Source organism: Hippocampus comes, unplaced genomic scaffold, assembly GCF_001891065.2.
Source record: "Hippocampus comes isolate QL1 unplaced genomic scaffold, H_comes_QL1_v1.1 scaffold227, whole genome shotgun sequence".
Classification (NCBI taxonomy): domain Eukaryota; kingdom Metazoa; phylum Chordata; class Actinopteri; order Syngnathiformes; family Syngnathidae; genus Hippocampus; species Hippocampus comes.
Genome location: NW_017805630.1, coordinates 691,199 through 712,382, shown reverse-complemented (window position 1 = coordinate 712,382; position 21,184 = coordinate 691,199). Strand labels below are relative to the sequence as shown.

Sequence of the window (21,184 nt, the reverse complement as noted above, 5' to 3'; positions counted from 1 at the left end):
CAAACGTAGACTCAAATGTAGACTCTCACAAAATATTATTAGGTTTTTAACTTCTACTCCTGAATTAAAAACAGTAATATGAGTATAATATGAACTTGTTGTTGTCGAAAGAAATGTATTATTATTATTATTATTATTATTATTATTATTATTAATTCAGGAGTTGACGTATCACTCAGTTTTCCAACTACATTTCCCAAAATGCACCACGTAGGCGTCCCCGGAAATGAATACTACTTTACTGTCAACTGTGCCACTACTTCCGGTATCCGCGGCGACATGACGCAACTGCACAACACGTTAACCTCGTCCCCAAGCTTGCTCTTCACGTGTGAGACACATTTTAAACTTTAAGCAGTCGCCGAATAAAGAGGATTGTGGCTAGAAAAAAAATCCCTTTGCTGTAAATCACATGACGAAAGTGTCACTCCTTTAAAATTCAACAGTATCTTTCGTTTTGTAGCGTTGTTAGCGCGTCTTTATTCCTCTAATTGTGTTTATTTTTTGTAAAAACAAATTTTTGGGAAGATGACTTCCCAGGAGGTCCGTCTGTGCGGGCTTCTGCTTCGGGAGCACTTTGGAGAAGTTGTGGAGAAAGTGGGCACAACTCTGCTCAGAGGTGGCACACAAAATCTGAGGAGCATCCTTCAAGAAACTGGTGTCTCTCTCGACTTGGTAACCCCGCTTCTTGTATTACATGTTACTCTTGTAATGATGCACAATGTGTCTACTTTCTATAATGTTTGTCCTCATGAGGGTCGTGGGTCAGGTAGAGCCCGTCTCGGCTTACTGGGCAAGAAGCCAAGCAAGCCCAAGGCTCCAAATTATGTTTTGTCTTTGTGAGGCAGTTTTGCTAATCAGTGACTTAATTTAAGGAGCAACTTTATGATTTTGAGGAGCATTTTCTTCCATCGACCCGAAGTAAAGATTGTATTAAATTATTGGAAAAAAAAAGCAAACTCACTTTTCTTGTCAAAAAACACTTCCAGCGGGGCAATTTTAAACTTAGTAGTTCTAAATGTGTTTTATGATCTACTCTAGAAGGTGACTGGAGGTACGGTGCACGTTTTCATGGCCGTTTTGTGCTTGTGATGGCAGGTGAAGAAGTCGCTCTGTGTGCTGGTGCAACACGGAACTTGCGTGTTCAGCCCGGGCCGCAAAGGACGCGGCAGCCCCAGCGAATATCGCGCCAGCTGCCACCTCATCCTGAGGATCCTCCGCTACCCACGCTACATCTACACCGCCAAGACGCTCTACGGCGACACCGGCGAGCTCATCGTTGAGGAAATGCTGCAGAGAGGTCGCGTGACCATGAGCAACATCGTTAAAACAGTCGCGGATCGCCTCACGCAGACCATGGAAGGTCAGTAACTCACATTGAGAAATGAGATTTTTTTTTTTTTAGGGCCTGGCCAATTCATCATTAATTTTTGCCCTTTCAAAATAAAATAAGAGAATGGAACAGGAAAGAATTGGAGTAGCGCAGAATAAAGTCCTGGTGCGATTGCACACCAGATAAAGTTTAGATGACGTAGTTGTCACATAACTGTGCGTGAACACGCACAGACGGAGAAAAAAAATCTGAATCCGTCACGCCCTATTTGTAATTATTTTTTATTTTTTTTGTCATCCGCTTGTCTCATTGTGCTGCTTGTGTGTGTGGGGTGACAGAGGGCCACAGCATGGAATACAAGGAAGTGTGTTCTGCCTTTTCCAAATTGGTGGAGACTCATTTTCTTCAACGCTGCCCTCGGACGGCAAGCAAAGCCGCTGCGGATTCTGAGGAAGCTCCCGCCAGCACCGAGCCGCCGGCTCCAGAGAGTTTTGCCGACTGCTACACGGTGCCGCAGGTGACGCTGGTAGGACGAGGAAAGAGGCAGCTTGAGGATGCCAAAGAGCAAAGCGTTGCAAAGAAGGCCAGGACGGACTCAGCGGTGCCTGTCACACGCACTCACATATACTCATTGATATTTTCAGTACAATTGACAAAATGAATATGGAACGGTTTCAATTATTGCTCAGACTCACGGCGACGAGGGCATTTACTGGCAGGTGAACTTTGAGCGATTCCATCTGCACTTTCGAGACCAGGCCATCATCAGCGCGGTGGCCAACAAGCTGGACCAGGTCAGGCTTTTTTGCACAGTCACCTTGGCCGTTGCGCACGGTCAAATTAGAAGCTTTTTTTTGCCTCCGCGCTTTCACATCAGACCAGCAGTGAGATCATAAGGACCATGCTGAGGATGAGCGAGGTGACCACCCCGCCCGCGGCCGCCTCCACCAAACCCCTGTCGGCCAACGAGATCTTCAGATCCTTGCCGGCTGGCTACAACATCCCCAGACAAGTTCTGGACCAGTACCTCTCTCTGCTGGTGGATGACCCGGTATGACAACTTCACACCACAAAAAACAAACAAACAAACAAAACATTGTCACCGTTTCTGTTTTTTGTTAGATGGAGTTTGTGAGCAAAGCTGGCGAGAGTGGAGGCGGGATGTACGTTGTCAGTATCCTTTTCTGAAAAAAAACTAAAAAACAAAAACAAAAAAAAAACATATTGTCTGTCTGTAGAATAGGAAAAAAACCCTGCATGTTGGTTAGTGTCCTTGAAGGAATTTGAACAAATGAAGCACTGGGAGTTTGTCGCGATGAATCAAAATTTTGACGGCAATATTTTCACTTTTTACCACCAAATGAATATCGCCTTCAAATATCGGTTATTGGCCTCCTGGGCAACGAATAACCGGTTTCACGATAAGCATTGGGGGAAAAAAAACAAGTATCCGTCTCTCACTGTCCTTGACTAAAGTGTCAGATTTGCACCGAGTACTTTCCAATCTAGCGCGAGCCACGCTGGAGTCTGTCGTGCAGGAGAGGTGAGCTCGTCTTTGAACCCTTTCCACTCAACTTGAAGCTCACGTCCATCCAAACCGTGTCCTTGTCACCCCATTTTGGCAGGTTCGGATCCCGATCGGCGCGCATCTTCCGCCTATTGCTGAAGAAGAAACATCTGGAGCAGAAGCAGGTGGAGGATTTTGCCATGATTCCCGCCAAGGAGGCCAAAGACATGCTCTACACGCTTCTCTCACAGAACCTGGTCCAGCTCCAGGTAGACCACTCATTCAGAGAATACATGTTTAGTTTTTTTTTTTCCAGGGGTAGTTTTTTTTTTTTTTTTAGTAGTTTTTGCTTCAAACCTTCATGTTCTCGCCAGGAAATCCCAAAGACTCCAGACTTTGCTCCGTCTCGCACGTTTTATCTTTACACCGTCAACCAGCTCTCGACGGCCAGGATGCTGCTTCAAAACTGCTACAAGGTAAAACCTGCTGTGCCCTGATTGATGTACAGCTCTGGAGGCGAAAAAAAGAACCCCAAGAGACTGGAATACATTTTCTTGCCAATAAATGCGGTAAATCACTGGGTCTCGAACGTTTTACATCTTAAAAAAAATGCATAGCCGTCAAATTACCACCATCCTAAAAATACTGTGTAGGTTTTATTAAGTATGTGACAAAGGCTTTAGTCCTGTAACGTATATTTGATATTATTGCAAGCCAATGTAACGTAACATTGCAACTTTCCAATGTCAGTCCTGCGCTGAAATCCAGGAATATACTGTATTAAAATAATATATTTAATACAAAAAATACAACCAAACTGTACTTAACAAATATGGATGAACAAAATAAAACAAAACAACTTTGTATCATTATGAATTTGGAACATTTAATTCAGTGTTTCCTCTTGTGCCACTAGAGGGAGCCCACGTACCACCAGGGGTACTCATACCACGTTTTGAGAACCACCTCTGTAAATGGAAATCCATGTATTTGGATTTGAAATTTGGGAGTTTTGTCAGCAGTTGATAGAATTTATATCTTTTCAAATCCGTTTTACTCAAATAACCGTAAAAGTAGCAAAATCAGAATCTTCCTTTTTTCCCAGAGCTGTGCATAAGCTGTCCTTCCCTCCATGTCTGAAGGGAAGCTTTTGAATTGTGTGTGTGTGTGTGTGTGTGTGTGTGTGTGTGTGTGTGTGTGTGTGTGTGTGTGTGTGTGTGTGTGTGTGCGCGCGCGCGCGCGCGCGTGCAGACGGTGGCAAACCTCATCCACAGACGTCTGTTTGAGACATCCAACAGCAAGTGAGCACCCGCTCTTGTTGATTGCGTAACGGCGTGGGCGTCAGGCAGCTTCACAGTGTTGTGTTTGATTGGCAGGCGTCTCCTGGAGAAGTCTCAGCGCATCGAGGCCATCCTGGCCTCCTTGCAGGCCGGCGGGGCCGAACCGGAGCAGCTGACGGAGGTGGAGGAGATGATCACGGCTCCCGAAAAGCAGCAGCTGGACTCCCTGCGGCTTCATATCAATAAGTAGGAGTGCAGAGCGTGCAGGCGAATTGCCGCCTCGGATTCTCGCTGATGTCCTCTTTGTTCCTGTTCCCGCAAAAGGTTGGATTCGGCCGAGAACCAAGTGGACGAAACCATTTTCCTGCTCGAATCTTACATCCACGCCACCGCCTCGTCCTCAAGTTGAGTCATCCCTTATCGTATTTGCAAACTGTCAAAACGTCAATTCATGATTTTATAGTTGATTTAAGTCAGTTGTGAATTTTTGTCCAGTTTAGCAATGATTGTTTAATAAAAATCTGAGTGGGATGTTTTTGATTTTTTTTCTTTCCCCTTTTTTTAATGTTGAATGCCATTGAGTAAAACTACCATAGGGCCTTACCAATATGGATTTTTTTTTTTCAGGCAGATGCCGATTCTGATATTTGTCAGAATAAAATTCTGATAAATCCTTCATAAAAAAAAAAAAAAAAAAAAAAGCAAAGAATAAAACAACTTTTTTGGGGGGGATCCATCGATGCATACAACAGTCAGGATATGAATTACAGTCAGAACTTTTGACTGTTTTACAAAAAGTATTTAACTTTACACCGGAGAAAAACAGTCCACACACATTTCTCTTGAGGTGAATGTTCAAACATCATTATCTTTGTCTTGTGTTGTGTTGTGTCAATGTGTAAAAAAAAAAAAAAAAAACGACTTTGTGACGTCTTTGCCATGAAAGCATCACAAAAGTTGCGTTTTAACCAGATTTGCGCCTCTCCATCAAGGATCATGGAAACCGATGCTGTCATTTTTGGACACTCTCTCTTATTCTCACACTTTGGTGTTTGTTGAAGGTAAAATGGTCACAATGTTTTTTTTCCCATCCATTTAATTTATTTAAAAATTAGACACTTTTGAGAATCAGCGATTGTTTGAAATGTAAACCCCAAGACCATGTCTGTTTATTAAATAGAAGAAATGTGATTTGATCCACTTCCAAATAAGAAAACAAAACAACTATTTACACAAGTGCACCCAATCCTGGAACTTGTAGCGAGTGCGTTTCTGTCGTAGGGCTGAGGACCTCCCATTAGGAAGGACCCCCTGATGCTTTTTTTCTGTCTTTGAGCCTCCTCGGAGGCGGAACGAGCGACGAGCCCGAAGAGCCGAGCGAGTGTCTCTTTCAGTCGTCTTGGTTCTCATCTTCTCTGTGCTTCCGCGCGAAGAAGCCGAGCTGCGTGCAAAATGACGGTAAATGATTATCCCCGATGGCTCCGCCCACACGAGTTGACTTTTGAAACCTGAGCTTGTTCCGCGCGCTCACCTTCCATAGTATAAAGATGATGAGCGCCAGGAGCAGCAAGCCACCAATGATGCTCCCGATGAGAATCCACAGTGAGATGGGAATGGCTCGTCCCTTCAGCACCTCCAGCACAGTCTTTTGAGGCGAGAGGACATTTTGGAGAAAGTCAAAAGATTTCGGTCGCGGTGTGTAAACGTTGCTGCTGTTACCTCTCGCCAAACTGTCCCCGTGGCCAGGCTGATGAGGTTGGTCTCGTGAGGCGCGATCTGATACATGCCGACGATCCTCGCCGACTTATATTTGGCCTGCAGACAACAAGGACGCACAAGGCGTGACCTCAAGAGTAAAATTACATAGCTACCAAATCCATGGGCGTATCGTGACGTTGACGCTAGCAGTCAAATGCAATAACAGCACTGTGCTTTAAAAAAAAAAAAAAATTGTGTGTTTAAAGCATGTGTCAAACGCAAGGCCCGGGGGCCAAATCTGGACCGCCACATCATTTTATGTGGCCCACGAAAGCAGATCAAACATGTCAACTTCCATGACGCTTTCTAAAATGTGTACCAAAAATTACAATTCTCATTTGTAATAAATAAGAGAGCTATTCTTAGCATTTTCTTGTTGCCAAACCTCTTATGCTAATAACTTAAACAAGAGTTGTATCAACAGTTATTCTTGACTTCTTGAGATGGTTTCAGTCAGAACGGCCCTCCAAAGGAAACGGTAACTAAAATGTGGCCCGCGACAAAAATGAATTTGACGACCCTGGTTTAAAGGAAAGTCGAGTCACTAATGTCGTCTTCATTCATATTCCACGAATGAAATATGAATCGGAATATCATAATTAGACTTGTGCAGGCACACAAAACACATGATTGTAAAAATTATTTTAAACTTTACTTCCCCTTTACCAATGTAATTTTTTTTTCAGCACTTCCATGCGTTTCCAAAGGTTTGCTTTTCAAAAGTTTCAGTCTTCTAAAACCACCGTTTCCTAACCTTTAGATAACCAACGCACATTTTTACGAGGAACACTGACTTAACAATTAAAATGTCATCAAATTTATACAGTGCAGACAGAAATGATGAAGAGTTTGTCTCAATTAAATCACAAATGACTTAGTCTGTGTGAACATTTGGCACCACGTGGGCCTGCGTTCTAAAGACTTCGAACAAGCATCACAGGACGAGACTTTCTAAAATATTTGAAGGCAAACTGCTGCTCACCTGTCGGAAAAAGTCGTCATGGACTCTGCGGCTGAGGCGAATGACTTCAGCTTGTCCTTTCAGGAGCTGCTGGACTTGACACGTCACCTCGATGCACCATGACCTGCTGCAGTTCTACGGAAACACCAAAAGCAGTTTGGCGGATGGCTCGGCCAACCAAATCGCCGGATGGCGGCTATGCTGCGAGGATGGGGGGGGGGGGGGGGGGGGGGGGGCTCACCAGGACATCATTCTCCATCATATCTTCGGGGTGGAGGGGGCGCACGTCCCTCTGCCGGTTCTTCAGCTGCGCCAGATCACTCAGGACGCTGCAATTGACGGCCGTGGCCTGGGAGACACGTCGGGTGTGTCACACAGAAAGACGAGAAGGGCGCCGCCGGTAAACGAGGGACAACTCACGTTGTGCGAGGAGATGTCCGTGACCGTCATGAAGACTCGGTCTCCCGCAGCCGCCGAAGGCAGAAGCAGCCTCAACTCCAGATTACTCACAGGGTAACAACCCAGGTTCTGGAGCTTTAAAAAAATTTTTTTTTAAATCAACAACCTTTGCAAAATCGGCTGTCTTTGTCTTGTTTGAACCCGGAACGAAGTCAGTGCTTGTGAGTGTACCTTAAAGTGCGTGTAGAACTCCGGCCCGATGGCTTCTGACATTGTCCGCGTGGGATGCACTTCATAACGGTTTAAATTCGAGTCGCTGCGGGAGGCGGAAAAAAAAATGGAAGCACGTCAAGACCCAAAGGCGGGATGCCAAAAAGAGGCTAAAACACTGGTCACGGTGCATCCTCGGACCTGCTGACGAAGAGGTCGGGCTCGTACTGGACAAAACTCTGCAGCTGGACACTGTTGTCCCCGAGAGTGTCCGCTCGCTCCACGCTGTCGCTGGCAACGTTCAACTTCATTTGGACTCGATTGTGCAAGGTGGCGCAGCTGAACTCAAACTCCAGCATGAAGTTAACCTTTGATCGCGTAGAAGAGACGAGACGCGTTACACGTGGACCGAGAGGGCGTGTTCCGAATGTGGCGTGCGATGCGGGTGTTCCCGTGTGGGGTACCTTCGACTGGGAGCGAAAGACCGGGTAGCTGACGTTGCATGAGTGGCTGTTGGAGCCCAGCCCTGTACACTCGATCTTGAAGTTGCCGTCCTCCTACAAACAAAAAGATGTTCAATGGTGCAGGAGGGAAATCAGTCTACGCCATTTTGGTCTAATAGATGCTGAGTCCTAAATAATCTCCAAAAGCGTGGCGTTCAATTACCGTATTTTCCACACTATAAGGCGCTTCGAAGTATAACACGCACCTTCAGTGAACTGCCTATTTCCAAACGGTTTTCATATGTAGGGCGCACCACATTCTAAGGCGCATAAAATAGAAGCTAGATAGTGTCTGCAGTTGCAGCATCCATCCACTAGATGGCGCCACACTCAAGGTAATACAATACAATACAATACAATTTATTGTTTAATATTTATGTAGCTTTCACAAACGCGGTAACAAAGCGCTTTACCGAACATTTAAAGTACTGTACTACGTCCAAAAAAATCAGAATATTGATCCATATAGAAGGTGTATCAGATTATAAAGCGCACTGTCAGCTTTTGAGAAAATCGAATGCTTCCATAATCTCAAATCCGACAGGATTAGTGGTTCGGGCATTTAAAATACCGGTAAATAATAATCTATGTCGGGGTTTTTTTTTTTCTTCTTTTTTTAGTATGCAAAGAAATATTATCCAACAGCCACACAGACAACAAATCAATGACATTTAGAGATAAATAAAAAAACTCCCTGATCGTATTGATCAGTTATAATGACGAAAATGGTATCCAATATGACCTCCATCATACTCTGTATTAAATACAAAAAAAAATTACAGTAATAAAATAAAACTGTGTTTTGAATCTGGTGCATGTTTTGGTTTATGTGTTGGGGGTTATGACTTTAGGCGTTTTTTTTTGGGGGGGGGGGACAAAATGCAACATCGTTCTTATCCAGAATATCTGCAAATTTCGATTCCGGGTCGTACCCGAATACTGAGGCTGGAGAAGTGCAGGTTGCGTGAATAGTGCAGCGTCAGGCTGGTGTTGTAGGCGTTTTCCAGTCTGTTCTCCAGTTGGACTTCCACTGACATCCGCCTACGAGGACTGCGGATCACATATGGTTTATGTCTGCGGGAGGAAACGGGACAACTTTGACTCATTGGAACTTGAATGGCAGAATTGTCGCGTTCCGAGTGGCTGTTTACGCAACCTGACCTGGTTCCGGAGATGTCCATTTGGGCCTGTAGCACCAAATCGGTGGTGCACACGTCGTCCTCCCCGCAGTCTTTAAAGAAAGGGATCTGCTCAAGGAACACATGGAAAGAACATCATGTTTTGCCGAGGGGGAAAACAGGAACTGCGAGGCGAATCGATGTTCGCTCACATATTTCTTGACCGACGTCGGCCAGCCCTCGTCCAACACGGGACCGCTCTCGGTGTTGTTGATCTTGAAGCGCAGCGAGAAGCTGATCGGGCGGATATAGTCGGCCGTGTCCTATCAAAGACCAACAGATTAGAGCAGCTGTGTCAAACATACGGTCCGCGGGCTGGAACCGGCCCCCAAGGAGGTTCGATCAGGCCCGCGGGATCATTTAAAAGTGAAAATAATGTATAAAAGACACGGAATTAATATCTTTAATAAGGTGCAATTCATGGAATATCCACTAGGGGACACACTTAAAAACACTCTCCTTAGTTTGTAAGGTGTAGGCAGGGATTACATTTAGATTTTATATGCACATGTGTAAATGGTTTCAAAACTCCTTTCTTTATAAATCTTGTTTAATCTTAAAGTACATGACTATATTTTTCAATACCAATTACTTGTTTTTGTGCCTTTGTACAGACAATCAGTAGGATCAGTTGCAATGCATATATGTGAATGAAAAAAGTAAATTGCACATTTGTCGAAGGAAATCTAAGGTGCTTCATGAAGTGTTTTGTAAAACATATGTTCATTAAATTTCAACATTTTCCTAATGTTCTTGTGCTTTTTTTAGACCAAAACAAAGGAAAGACATATTTTGGTTATTTATAGCAGAGTATGGGATAATTTGAATGGTCCGGCCCACTCGACATCTACCGAGGCCGTATGTGGCCCACAATGTGAAATGAGTTTGACACCATGCATTAGAGTGAGGAGGAAAATGAGAAGGTGGAGCGGTCGCAGCTTGTAGAGGTTGGCTTGGAATGCTCACATAGACGTGGAAGGGCAGTTTGTAGCACAGAGTCTGTCCTGTGTGAGCTCGCAGCGACAATTGGGTCAGCCTGTGGGAGCTGTCGTCAAACAGCGCCCGGGCTGACAATTTCCTGTCATCCAACATTGCCGCGACCCACAGGTCTGTGGAAGAGATCAATCAACGGTTCAAGCCATCCGGAAAAAAAAGTGAACAAAAACGTGGTAGGCGACAACTTCAATGACGCACCAAAGCCGTTGCCGCTCGGCCCAGGGGAACGCGACGCGGCCGTGAAACAGACGGTGGCGTCCAGGCAGGCGGATTCGCGGCCGCCGCGCTGGCACGTCTTTTGGATGACGTTGATGGAGTGCGGCTGGAAGGAAAGACTGACGTTGATCTGCACGATGCTTCGAGATCTGCGAAAGCCAAGGCATCGTATATAGCACGGGTGTCAAAGCCAAGGCCCCCGGGAGCCAGATCTGGCCCGCCACGCCAATTTATGAGGCCCGCGAAACCAAATGAAACATGTCAAGTTCCATGCTGCTTGCGAAAGTCTGAACCGAAATTTCAAATTGTCATATGTAATCCACACTAACAGTCATTATTCTTGACTTCTGGTTGTAAAACGAGTTATTCATCAATTTGTTGTGCGCTGTGTGTGTAACATGCGGAGGGGATTAAACATTTATATGGGTTCCCAAAATTCATAACGGCCCTCCAAGGGAAACCGTAACGAGTTTGACACCCCTGGTGTATAGGCTCAAATGCGTGGAGGAATGAAACTTTCCCTTCTGCCCGTTAATTTTTGACATTTCCAGCACACCGTAAAGTGGCCGCAGCACCAGCAAAGCAACGTCACAAAACCTTTTGTTGCGGTGGCACATGAGACGAACATGGACCAATTTTGGTAAGGACCCCAGATACTGAAGTTCACCAAAAGTTGCCGGTTCTTTAGGCTCACCTGAGCAGCACGGCGCTGCCGTGGGCTCCCACCGCCAAGTCGATCAGCCCGTCTCCATCCAAGTCCAACCTGGCACTGACGCTGCGGCCAAAATACTGCAAGGACGGCGACACCGACATGGCCGGAATACGCTGCAAGTCGAGAAATCACCGCGATTGGATTCTGCGGTAACTTTGAGCCCGTGCGGTGATGAAGACCGGAGAGTACCTGCTTGTAGTTATGGTTCACGTAAATACTTTGGCCGTGGTACACGTACACAGCCCCGCGATGGTCATCTTCCAACGGGGCGCCCACCAGCAGGTCGGTGAATCCGTCGTGGTTGAGGTCCGGAGCGACGGCCATCGCGTAGCCAAACCTGGCGTCCTGGGACTTTTCGTCTGATTTCAGCGTGCCGTTGGAGACGAACGCCTCTTCCTGAGAGGGACCAATAACATGGAACGTGGGTGTTTGTCGATGGGTAATGATCACCCATGTGCATTCGTACCCCACTGAGTGTGTAGATGTAGACTCTCCCAGCCTCTTTGTTCCCGGAGCCCAAGTACATGGGCGCCGCAACCAGGAGAACATCGGTGATCCCGTCCTGGTCGACATCCATACCGCACAGCTCGCTGCCGTAATAAGAACCGATCTGGGGAAGACCGACATGTTCTTTCAGTTTGCTTGACAGGACGAGAGTGTGGAATTGTCACTCTTTGAAACCTGATGGGGAGTGTCGGGGGGACCCCACCTGTTCTCCGTTGAGGGCCTGCACGATGTTGACGTCGCCGTCGTCGCTCAGCTCGAACAAGATGACTTTGCCTTTATGCTTGAATCGCGGCGCGCCGGCCACATACAGCCTCCTCCAATCTCCGACCAGCACGGATGACACCGTGTAGCCTGCGCCCAAAAAAAAAACATCCGATAAAACTCTTTCTCTTTTTGACTGGAAAGATGACATTAAGGCCTCCGGCACATTGATCCGAAATGTACCGAGATAAGCGGCGTGATTTTTCAACTCCAGGGGGAACTCGCTCTCAAAGGCCTCCCTGGCCGGCACGATTCTCCCGCTGGCGCCCTCCTTCAGCACGCCGCCGTCCCAGTCGTAAGCGCCCACCATCCCGAACAGAATCCTGTCCTGAACGCCACAAGAGAACGCAATTCAGACGCCCTCCGCCCTTGAGTATGTGTGTGCGTGAGGAACAACGTGCACTCACATCCAGCAGGTGTGTGGAGAAGCCGATCTGTGACATCTCCATGTGGAAGGAGCTCTGGTTGCCCAGTGTGCCTGCGAGTTGCGCAAGAGCGCAGAGGAAGAGTACGGTCAGTGCTCGTCATCCTTTCGTCGCTTGGCGTGTCCTTCCTCCCTTCCTCAATCCCCCCCCCCCACTCCCTCTTTTCAGCACACTCTCTCAAACTCCGCGGGTGACACAAAATGCCACACCCTTTTCCTTTCCGCTTTGATTTCTCCGCATATTTTTGGCGGCGTCACTTTTCATCAGGCTTCCTCTCTTGAGGCCTAAACTTTGCTACGGTCATTTCTTCACAAGGCACACACTGGCACTTCTTTTATTCTCACAGGGGTGCTTGTCATGTTTCCAACCTTTGAAGTCATTCGATACCGCTGTGTTTACTTTTTGTTGACTTTATTTTACTGTTCAAGTCAATATCATTTTTCAGTGCGGTTCAGGGGTCAGCAACATTAAATTCTTGAAACTGAGAAACACTTGAACCCGCTTCCTATGGAAAAGAAAATACAAAAGCCACAAAACCCTTTCATGGAATGTATTGGTGCTACACCCAAAAAAAACAAACCAAAAAAAAAAAAAAAAAAAATCACGTTATAATGTGATGAATGTCACGTAATAAACTTCACATATAAGTTTTAACGCGACAAGTTTGACTTTGTTTCCCGTTTTAACGTGATGACCTACATATTTTGACGTGATCATTTTCATGAGAGAAATTTCACACGTTCACAATTTAAAGTTTCACATGTTAACGTGGCCAGATTGACGTTTTAGCGTGATAGGTTTCTTTTTGCGTATTGTATAAAGTTATTAGCAATACGTAACTACGCCGTATGTGGACAATAAGAGCTGAGTTGACAATTTGATCAAATACCAGTGGCTTTTCTCATCTCCACCAAAAAAATGGGTGGTCCCATTTTTTGATTTGTCATTATTTCCACGGACCTTGCTCGAAACCCAACCCGGCGCAATAACAGCACAGTTGGCCAATTCATTTAATTTTGCTCCAATCACACGCACCTTCGAGTGAGAAGATACGATCTCCCAGAGCATCCACGATGTCGTTCAGCGCCGCCTCGTCTGTCACATTAAAAAAGTACTTGTCATCCGGGTCGCTGGCGATGTACTTAATCTCGTTGATGAAGGTGTCGGGGTCCTGCTGCCTTCGGTGGTAGTGGCCCAGGACCTGCATGCAAAGTGTTGGGACAAAGTCAATGTCATATTTTTTTTTCCCCTTTGAAAAAAAAAAATATATATATACATATTTATACTGTTTATAGAACTAAGCAGCAAAACATACACTGAGGAAAGAATGTGGAAATAGCAGAGAGCAGAAACATCCATGTTGCCAAGGACACCCTCTCCCTAGTGAGGAGGAAAGGGCGATCTTGATCATGTAGACCTGATGATGATTTGGTCATTTAGATTTTGTCATTTTTATCACGTGATTCTCAATTAACTTTTTTTTTTTTTGTGGTGTGGAGCCAACTCTAAATTGAACTGATTCTTTTTCTTCCTCAGGTCCCATTTGCCCACCCACCTTTTTTCCAAAGCAGAGAGAGCATCTGTGTTCCAAAGCTTCCTGGCTTCCTGAAAACGTCGTGTTCACACACTTCAACGAGAAGCAGTACTTCTCCTCTGAGAGTGTCAATGAAAAAAATGGTTTTAATATGTCCAAACTACGGCCTGGGGGCCGTTGGTGGCCCGCCATCCATTACTCAGTGACCATATACTAAAAATGACATTTGCTCACATGGCCCAAAAAAAAGAAGTGGGTGGAGGTGGGTAGAGTGAGAAAGTAGGGTGTCGAAAAAAAATAGGTGCCACTACTACGAATAAATTGATTCACATCCTGAACAGCTTTTCTAGATCTGCAAAGGTACAAATGAACTCTGTATTTACAAGTAAGATAACTTAATTTCTCTTCAAAACACAGACGAATAAAGATAATTCAATTTTAGAAGCATACATTGTATCGCTATCAGTGGCACATGCAACTGCAAACGACTCTCTGTCTGCGGTGTTATGCTTCTCGACAAAAGAGAGCATTCATACCCTTGTGGCCACAGGAGGAGTTTGGGTAACCTCGCTCACAAAACGCTTCTCCGGTTGCCTCTTGTCGGGCGGAGTTGCGCAGATACAGCTCACAGACCCGCTCGCTTATTTCGGTGAGACCAAAGTGTTCATTTGGCAATTTGAAGACGCTATTTTGGGCTCGGCAGTGTTGTGTGATTACTTGCGGGCGTGTGGAGCCGGGGAAGCAAACTGTGGGAGGAATGTCAGGGATGCGTCATCACTCGCTAATATAGTGGTTCACTTTTCGTGGCTTCACTTTTTATCGTACAGTGGTGTACTGACATACGAACGTCTGGACTTAGTTTCGAGATACGAGTCGTCATTTGGCCAATTTTGGTCTCCTGAGACTTTTGAAATTAATGAGTCGATCACATTGACGTGAATTCTTTTTAAGGGAACTTATTTTTTTCTTAAGGGGATTTATTTCTATATTTATTTGTTTGTTTGTTTTTTTTATCGATTAATTGGCCCAGTATTGAACCTGTTCTGCCGTGTTCCTGCTATGCGCACTTTGGCCTCGTAGAGGCAGCGTGGAGCACGTATGCAGATAACACACCAAGTTCTTAAAAAAGGCTGAAGAAGAACGTTGCAGTTGAACGGCATTAACATACCGGTACCTTGTTTTTTTTCACAGAGTCGGAAAGATCTGTGAGTATTGTTACTTAGTCTATTTGTATGTGCTCCTGGAGCATTTTTGTGGGAATATTCTTTATTCAAAGGTATACGACGACTACTACTACGACTACGATGCTAATTTTGTTAGCCCGTCAATGACTTTTTACATTGTGTGTTAGCGTTAAGCTCAACATTCATGTATGCGCTGTATTGAAATGGACAACTGGTATAATTCTTATTGTTGTGTACTTTTACAGTAAGAATAGAGCAGTACAGTTTTACAGTACCTGACCATCTTGTTTCGTGTTCTGCTGTAAACCCCCCTTAATCTAAACACGGCATTCTGATTAAAATTTCTTTTGTGAAATATGAATTAAGCAGTAAAATCCAGCTGTTTTGATCCATTTCAGGGGGCGGCCATTTTGCCCCTTGCTGTCGACTAAAAATGACATCACAGTTACTTAGGGCTCAGGTAACGACCAATATCTCAGTTTTCTGAAGCTGAGCCACGATTTTATTTTTAAAAAATGATTAACACTTCCCCCACCAAAGAAATGAAATACTGGGACTATGAAAATTTGTTTTATGTTTTCCAAAGTGCAACTGTAAGTTACACAACTGCACATCTTACTAAAGTGAACATTGTTAGCTAATACTACATATCCTAATGCTGCTAAATACAATGAATTTGAATAAATCTACAATGCAGTGAACCTGCAAAAGCTGAATTACGACATGGCTGTCACGTTACGAGGTGGTGGTGGACCCCAAAAAGCAGGCAGGAGGGAAGAACAAGTTGTACTTGAAGAATTGTATTGATAAAAATACAGAAAACTAAATGCAAAACAATCCTGAAAACAAAACGAATCCAAAGTATCAAACAAATCCCAGGCTGGAGAAAAAAACAGTCACCAAAACATGATCGAGAACATGACAGACAAACATGACAGCTACAACAAACAATGACCCGACACCGAGTGGTCATGCTGGGAGTCCTATTCAAGCAATAATTCCATAATGACCAACAGGTGTGCAGCTGCAGGGAGTGCCTTACAGTGCCACCTGTTGGTCACAAACCAAAACATGACAATGGCGAGGGACAACTGCAGTTTCTGGTTTTGCAAATGGAAAACGTTGACTACCAATTACTGCCAAGTAGGCACAGCGCAGCGGCTGAGATGAAGTGATGGAGCTGGCGAGGTACTCACAGCTATGGCGTATCTGGTGATGTTCCTGGTCTCGCACTCCAGCAGAGCGTCGGGCAGCTCCTCGCCGTCGTGCGACTCTCCGTCCGTCACCACGATCATCACCTTGGTGGCGCCTTCCCTCGCCCCTCGCTCGGCGCTGAAGGCTTCGGTGCTGCGTACGGAGAAAACAGAGGTTTGGCTCAAAAAAGGGAGACACCATGTTTGAGCAATCAAATCCATTTTGTCACACTTTGCACCAATTGAATGACTTTTTTGCTGCTTCTCCTGGTGTGCGTGCCTTGGCTACTTGGCGGCAGTACAAGACAGACAGACAGATATGTTCCACATTGGGACTCAGCTCCTCTCAGTGGATAAAGAATATCTGAATGTGAGAACTGTTACATTGTCGCCTAAAGACTGAGCGAAACGTGATTGTTTTACATACACATTTTTCTTTTTTTTTTCTTTTTGTTTAGTTTGGCAAAAACCTCAACTGGGAGTGGCACGAAACATCTTGAGGCCTCGCAAGACGAGGCAAGAAAACCACCCAAATGACGGCTCGTATCTCCAAAAACTTGTAAGTGGGATCTTGTGTATCTCAAGGGACCAATGCTGCGGCCCTCCGTACAATTCTAACTGCAGATGAACTGTTGTTAAAAGCCCCAAAAGATTTGCTTGATGGTTTGCATCCGTTTTTTAATTTTATTTTAAACGTGGGTTCCCCACCCTCGTATCATGTACCAAATGAACTCGATTGGCATTGCTTGTGGCGCAATCCCTTTGAAAGGAATGGTGCGGATGCTGAGTGGACCACACATTATTCATACTTGACACAAATAACGTACACAACAAACGACTCAAAAGTGGTCACTGTGTGTGTGTGTGTGTGTGTGTGTGAGAGAGAGAGAGAGAGAGGTCATCTGTGCATTCCTATGCAATGGTGGCATCATGAAGCGGAAGCTTGCACATAAGCCGCACCCTGTTTGTCTGCATGAAACCTGCACTCAGAGGGACCTGCTTTATGCTTGGTAAGCCACACGCGCACGCACACACGCACGCACACAAACCCACTGCAGAGGAGAGCGGGAAGCATAGTCACTCAAGTCATTTTCAGGCCTCACTCCAGCTCCCTCGGGCTAAATTTAACATTGTGGTCACCAGTACCCGAGTGCAAAAGTTAAAAAACAAGCGTTTCCCCCCCTCCCCCCCAGCAACCAGTTTGCAAATTACATAGTGTGCGGACGCCAGGAGGCCTCGGAAGGCAAACAGGAGACAAGCAGACTGAGATAGAAAAAGAATGAACTTGACACTTGAGGCTGTCGAATAAAAAGCATGTTGATCATGCAATTCCAAGACTTCGCTGTACCTAACTTGCATGTTTTCGGAATGCGGGAGGAAGCCAGAGGAAAAACCCAGAACCTCAGATCTGTGAGGCCGATATCCTACGCACCACCCCACCATGCAGCCTTCATAGAAACATAATTCCCCGATTCCCCGAGTGAAAAGTGCAAGTTGTCCCTGTGTGAACTAAACCAATAAGAGGGGGAGTCGTCGGGAAAATGTGAAGGCATCCAAATGAAAAGAGGAGTGGGAAGGCGAGGTGAAAGATGAGCTCATTTGCAGGCTGCCAAGCATTTACAAGCCGTTTTAACAGAGTCACACTTGTGCGCTGTGACATATGGTCGTGCGGTCTGCGTGGTCAAACGAGCGCATCAAACACCAAATAAAGGGAGTGACTAATCCAATCGGAGGCTTCGGTCTGACAGCGGTGCTTGACTTTGTCATCTGCTCTCACACCACACATCCTGTTTTTTTTAACTTTGTCTTCAACTGGAAAATTGATACTACCACAGATTGATTCGATTTTATTAGCAACGACAACTTCAACCTTTTTACCGTCGAGACAGAAAATAATGTGAAAATGCAGGAGAGAAATGACAGTATTCAAGTTAGGCGCAATTAGCAAGTGGCAACGTAAGATGGCTGCCAGTGGGTTTACTTCTCCCTATGGCGAGTAAGCAGTATTGGCGGTCCAGGTTATTTTAAGACGTCCATGGGCGCAGCGCACAGCATATTATCTGCATGGAGACAGATCAGATCAAAGGTTGGTAATTTCGCAGATGAGTGGAGGACGGTGGATTTTTTTCGAGAGGGAGGGTTGCGCCGCTGTCGGGGTGGTCAGAGCAGATTTACAGTATCTGACGAACTATATAAGAATCTTCATAGCGTTTTTGAAAATCACTGTGTACATTGATTTTAGTGTATGGTTCTTGTTCCTTGTCAAAGACAATACAACATTTTTAAGGTTATCCCGGTTTCCTAGATATGATTCTAATAATTCTTTTGTGCAAAGCAACTGTCAAAATGCACTTTTTGCCACGCATGTGTAATGTTACACGGAAAACAGCGGGAAGTGTTTGGGGGCACCGTTAAGTGTTCTTAAGTTGAATACTTGATGCTCTTTGAAGAGTTATTTTATATTATCTCCTCCTAGGCCAATTCGTCACACGGATTACTTTGCAACTCCGGATGGAAAAGAGATGAAACAAACTGTGGATCAGGATAGGGCGGCTGTTCAGTCTGTCACATCCATTATGGCGGTGTTTTCCAACCTTTATCGAGCCAAGGCACATATTTTACATCCCAAGGTACACCACCACACAAAAATGTCCTTTTGTATACAGTGCGCGTGGATGTTTTGACAGCTGCGGGAGTGGAGCTTAGCTGACCGGGCGTCGCCTCACCTGCGGCAACGCTGAGCCAGCAGCCAGCCAGACACCGGTGTTTGCTTGCCCCCGTGACAACCCGCCCGCCCGGCTGTCACCAGCCTACCATGTGACGCGTGGGTGTGTCCAACAAAGGCAGATGATATGTAAAATTGGAGGCTAGACACGCACACGGCCTGATTGTTTGATTGTTCCCACAATAGTGCAATAACAAGAATGTGTGTTATGGCCCACATTCACTGGACTTCACACAATTATTAAGTTAAAAAAAGTCTTTGCTCTAAACATCTATCCATGTAATCCCTATTGTGCTTGTCCTCATCAGGGGAGTTGGAAAGTATCCCAGCTCACTTTAGGGTACACCCTGGATTGGTCGCCATACAGTTACACACATAGAGACAAAACCATTCACATCTAAGCACAGGTGGATGGAGTAGTCACAAATTGCACTCAACTAAGAGAATTGTAACATTTCAATAATATTACTCAAATATACATATAAAGCACTTGTGTGTGTGTGTGTGTGTGTGTGTGTGTGTGTGTGTGTGTGTGTGTGCGCGCGACAGCAGCATAAAGTTTTGTCAAGCAGGAATTTGATTTTGAATAGAGAGGGGAAAAAAGAGGGTTATTTAAAAGAATTTGTGGTTTGAGCCTATAGCGCGCTTTTTCTTTCGGCCTGGCTTAGCGGGCCATCTGGCTCCGCCCCCTTTTTGGCATACAATATTTCGGTCTGAGCGTGATGGCGGATCTGGAGCAAATTAAAAAAGCCAGCATGTTGCAGATATATTGTCTGCGTGGACTGTATCTGATTTCATGAGCGTGAGGCTTGCCCTACGTCGTCTTTTTAGAACTCATCTCCCACGTTAAGCCTTTGTTGGGAATTCGGGAAATTCAATTCAAATACCGTAAATGATAACAATCAAACCGATCATATAAAACGCAGGATATTACATGACTGCCATATATTTGGAAGTGTATTTTATTGTTTCACTTTTGAAATATTGTTTTTGTTATGCCTAGTTATGATGGCTGGATATTAATAATCGTGTACTTAAAATGAGTCATTTTATGCCAACGTACACATCACGCAAAGACCAAATGAGAGAAAACCGTTGGGGAAAAGAGCCAAAAGTGATCGTGCAAGACGAAGCCTACCAGGCCATGTTGATCGCGTAAGCGGTGCGCGTCTCTCGTCCTTCCTGGCGACTGATGTTCTTGGCGGCCTCCACCACCTCCTGTGTGGTCTGGTATTCTTTCAGCGACCACTCGTGGACTGCCACCTCACCGTATTGCAGGATTCCCACCTTTATGCACACACACGCACACACGCATGCAAATTTAGTATGTTTGCAATGGGACGGCCATGGCGCTTTTAATCCCAAACCTTGAAAGGAAGTCTTACACTTTTGGATTGAATGGTCTCTGGCCCACATCAGACCTCATGGCTAAACTGGCCTTGGATTTAGCTTGAAAACATGAATACAGTGGTGCCTTGAGATACGAGCGACTCGACTTGTGAGCGATTCTTCTCCAAAGCATCCTCAAGCTGTTTAATGCCACTCACAGTTGAAGTTGACAGTCAGACTAAGCAAAAACGAAGACAAATTACACAAACGGAGAAACTTGTGTATTTAAAACAACTAAATTGCTTAGCGTTTCGGTCCCCTAGCTTAGTGCTAATGCTAAATAGCCGCTATCTTTGGGCACTTCAACCCTCCAAGTAATTCACTGAAGACAGGTTAAGACAGACAGACAGTCATACAATGTAGACAGGCATACTCACAGTCATATATTCCTTAGCCTCTGCGTAGAACAACTAATATTAGTGGCGTAGTGTTGAGCTGCGATGAGTTGAGCTGCCTCAGTGATCAATATATTCGTCTGTCTGTATTAAACTGCCCCCAGCTGGCCAAGGCGGGCACAACAGAAAGATCAGCGCATCGGCCGTTCAATTGATGCGGTGTGATGAAACCCGCTGAATTCTCCTGAACGATGTCATTGCCGCATATGTCATTTTTCCTCACAAAAACACACGTTACAAGTTTTTGTTGATGTTGGGGGAAGGCTGGGATGGTTTCAAGGCATTTCCATTCATTTCAATGGCAAAGATGATCGATCGAGCCTTCACAGAACCAATTCAAGTTGTCTCTCGAGGCACCACTGCAGTTGTCATAGACATAATATATGCAAGTAGTAATAAAGAAAAACCACAACCGGCCCCCCACCTAAAGCAAACAGCGAGTTGTTGGAATTTTGGACTTCAATGGAAAACCAGAGGAATTTCCTTGTCACCCCACATTGCCTGTTGCTCTTTCACCG

At 45.3% G+C, this 21,184-nt stretch overlaps 2 protein-coding genes and 1 long non-coding RNA gene across 6 annotated transcripts in view; 2 read left to right on the top strand and 1 right to left on the bottom strand.

Moving 5' to 3' along the window:
* The first annotated feature begins 261 nt into the window (after positions 1-261).
* Positions 262-4,652, top strand: polr3c (polymerase (RNA) III (DNA directed) polypeptide C). Its single transcript, XM_019881606.1, has 12 exons — positions 262-675; positions 1,099-1,363; positions 1,672-1,934; positions 2,023-2,127; positions 2,211-2,384; positions 2,456-2,507; positions 2,816-2,876; positions 2,959-3,109; positions 3,215-3,316; positions 4,092-4,141; positions 4,217-4,366; positions 4,445-4,652. The coding sequence occupies exons 1-12, from the start codon at positions 529-531 to the stop codon at positions 4,527-4,529; spliced, it is 1,605 nt and encodes a 534-aa protein (XP_019737165.1). The 5' UTR covers positions 262-528; the 3' UTR covers positions 4,530-4,652.
* A 794-nt stretch (positions 4,653-5,446) lies between these two features.
* Positions 5,447-21,184, bottom strand: part of itga10 (integrin, alpha 10) — a 25,068-nt gene continuing 9,330 nt past the window's right edge. The window contains exons 7-29 of one of the 4 annotated variants that reach the window (XM_019881602.1): positions 20,021-20,169; positions 16,161-16,311; positions 13,282-13,447; positions 12,229-12,299; positions 12,005-12,149; positions 11,763-11,911; positions 11,520-11,663; positions 11,243-11,449; positions 11,036-11,166; positions 10,324-10,490; positions 10,096-10,238; positions 9,282-9,392; positions 9,113-9,198; positions 8,884-9,025; positions 7,913-8,005; positions 7,650-7,816; positions 7,470-7,554; positions 7,260-7,373; positions 7,081-7,188; positions 6,861-6,974; positions 5,840-5,935; positions 5,652-5,765; positions 5,447-5,561 (exon numbers count right to left, since the gene is read on the bottom strand). In XM_019881602.1, coding sequence (XP_019737161.1) covers positions 5,511-5,561; positions 5,652-5,765; positions 5,840-5,935; positions 6,861-6,974; positions 7,081-7,188; positions 7,260-7,373; positions 7,470-7,554; positions 7,650-7,816; positions 7,913-8,005; positions 8,884-9,025; positions 9,113-9,198; positions 9,282-9,392; positions 10,096-10,238; positions 10,324-10,490; positions 11,036-11,166; positions 11,243-11,449; positions 11,520-11,663; positions 11,763-11,911; positions 12,005-12,149; positions 12,229-12,299; positions 13,282-13,447; positions 16,161-16,311; positions 20,021-20,169 — 2,904 coding nt within the window. In that variant the 3' untranslated portion in view covers positions 5,447-5,510. Of the gene's footprint in view, positions 5,562-5,651; positions 5,766-5,839; positions 5,936-6,860; positions 6,975-7,080; positions 7,189-7,259; positions 7,374-7,469; positions 7,555-7,649; positions 8,006-8,883; positions 9,026-9,112; positions 9,199-9,281; positions 9,393-10,095; positions 10,239-10,323; positions 10,491-11,035; positions 11,167-11,242; positions 11,450-11,519; positions 11,664-11,762; positions 11,912-12,004; positions 12,150-12,228; positions 12,300-13,281; positions 13,448-16,160; positions 16,312-17,505; positions 17,644-20,020; positions 20,170-20,267; positions 20,367-21,184 lie in introns of those variants that run through there. The other 3 variants (XM_019881605.1, XM_019881601.1, XM_019881604.1) reach the window with 3 other exon arrangements.
* Positions 5,488-6,986, top strand: LOC109522798 (uncharacterized). Its single transcript, XR_002169623.1, has 3 exons — positions 5,488-5,578; positions 5,661-5,815; positions 6,924-6,986. It is a non-coding gene; the product is annotated as an uncharacterized LOC109522798 (long non-coding RNA).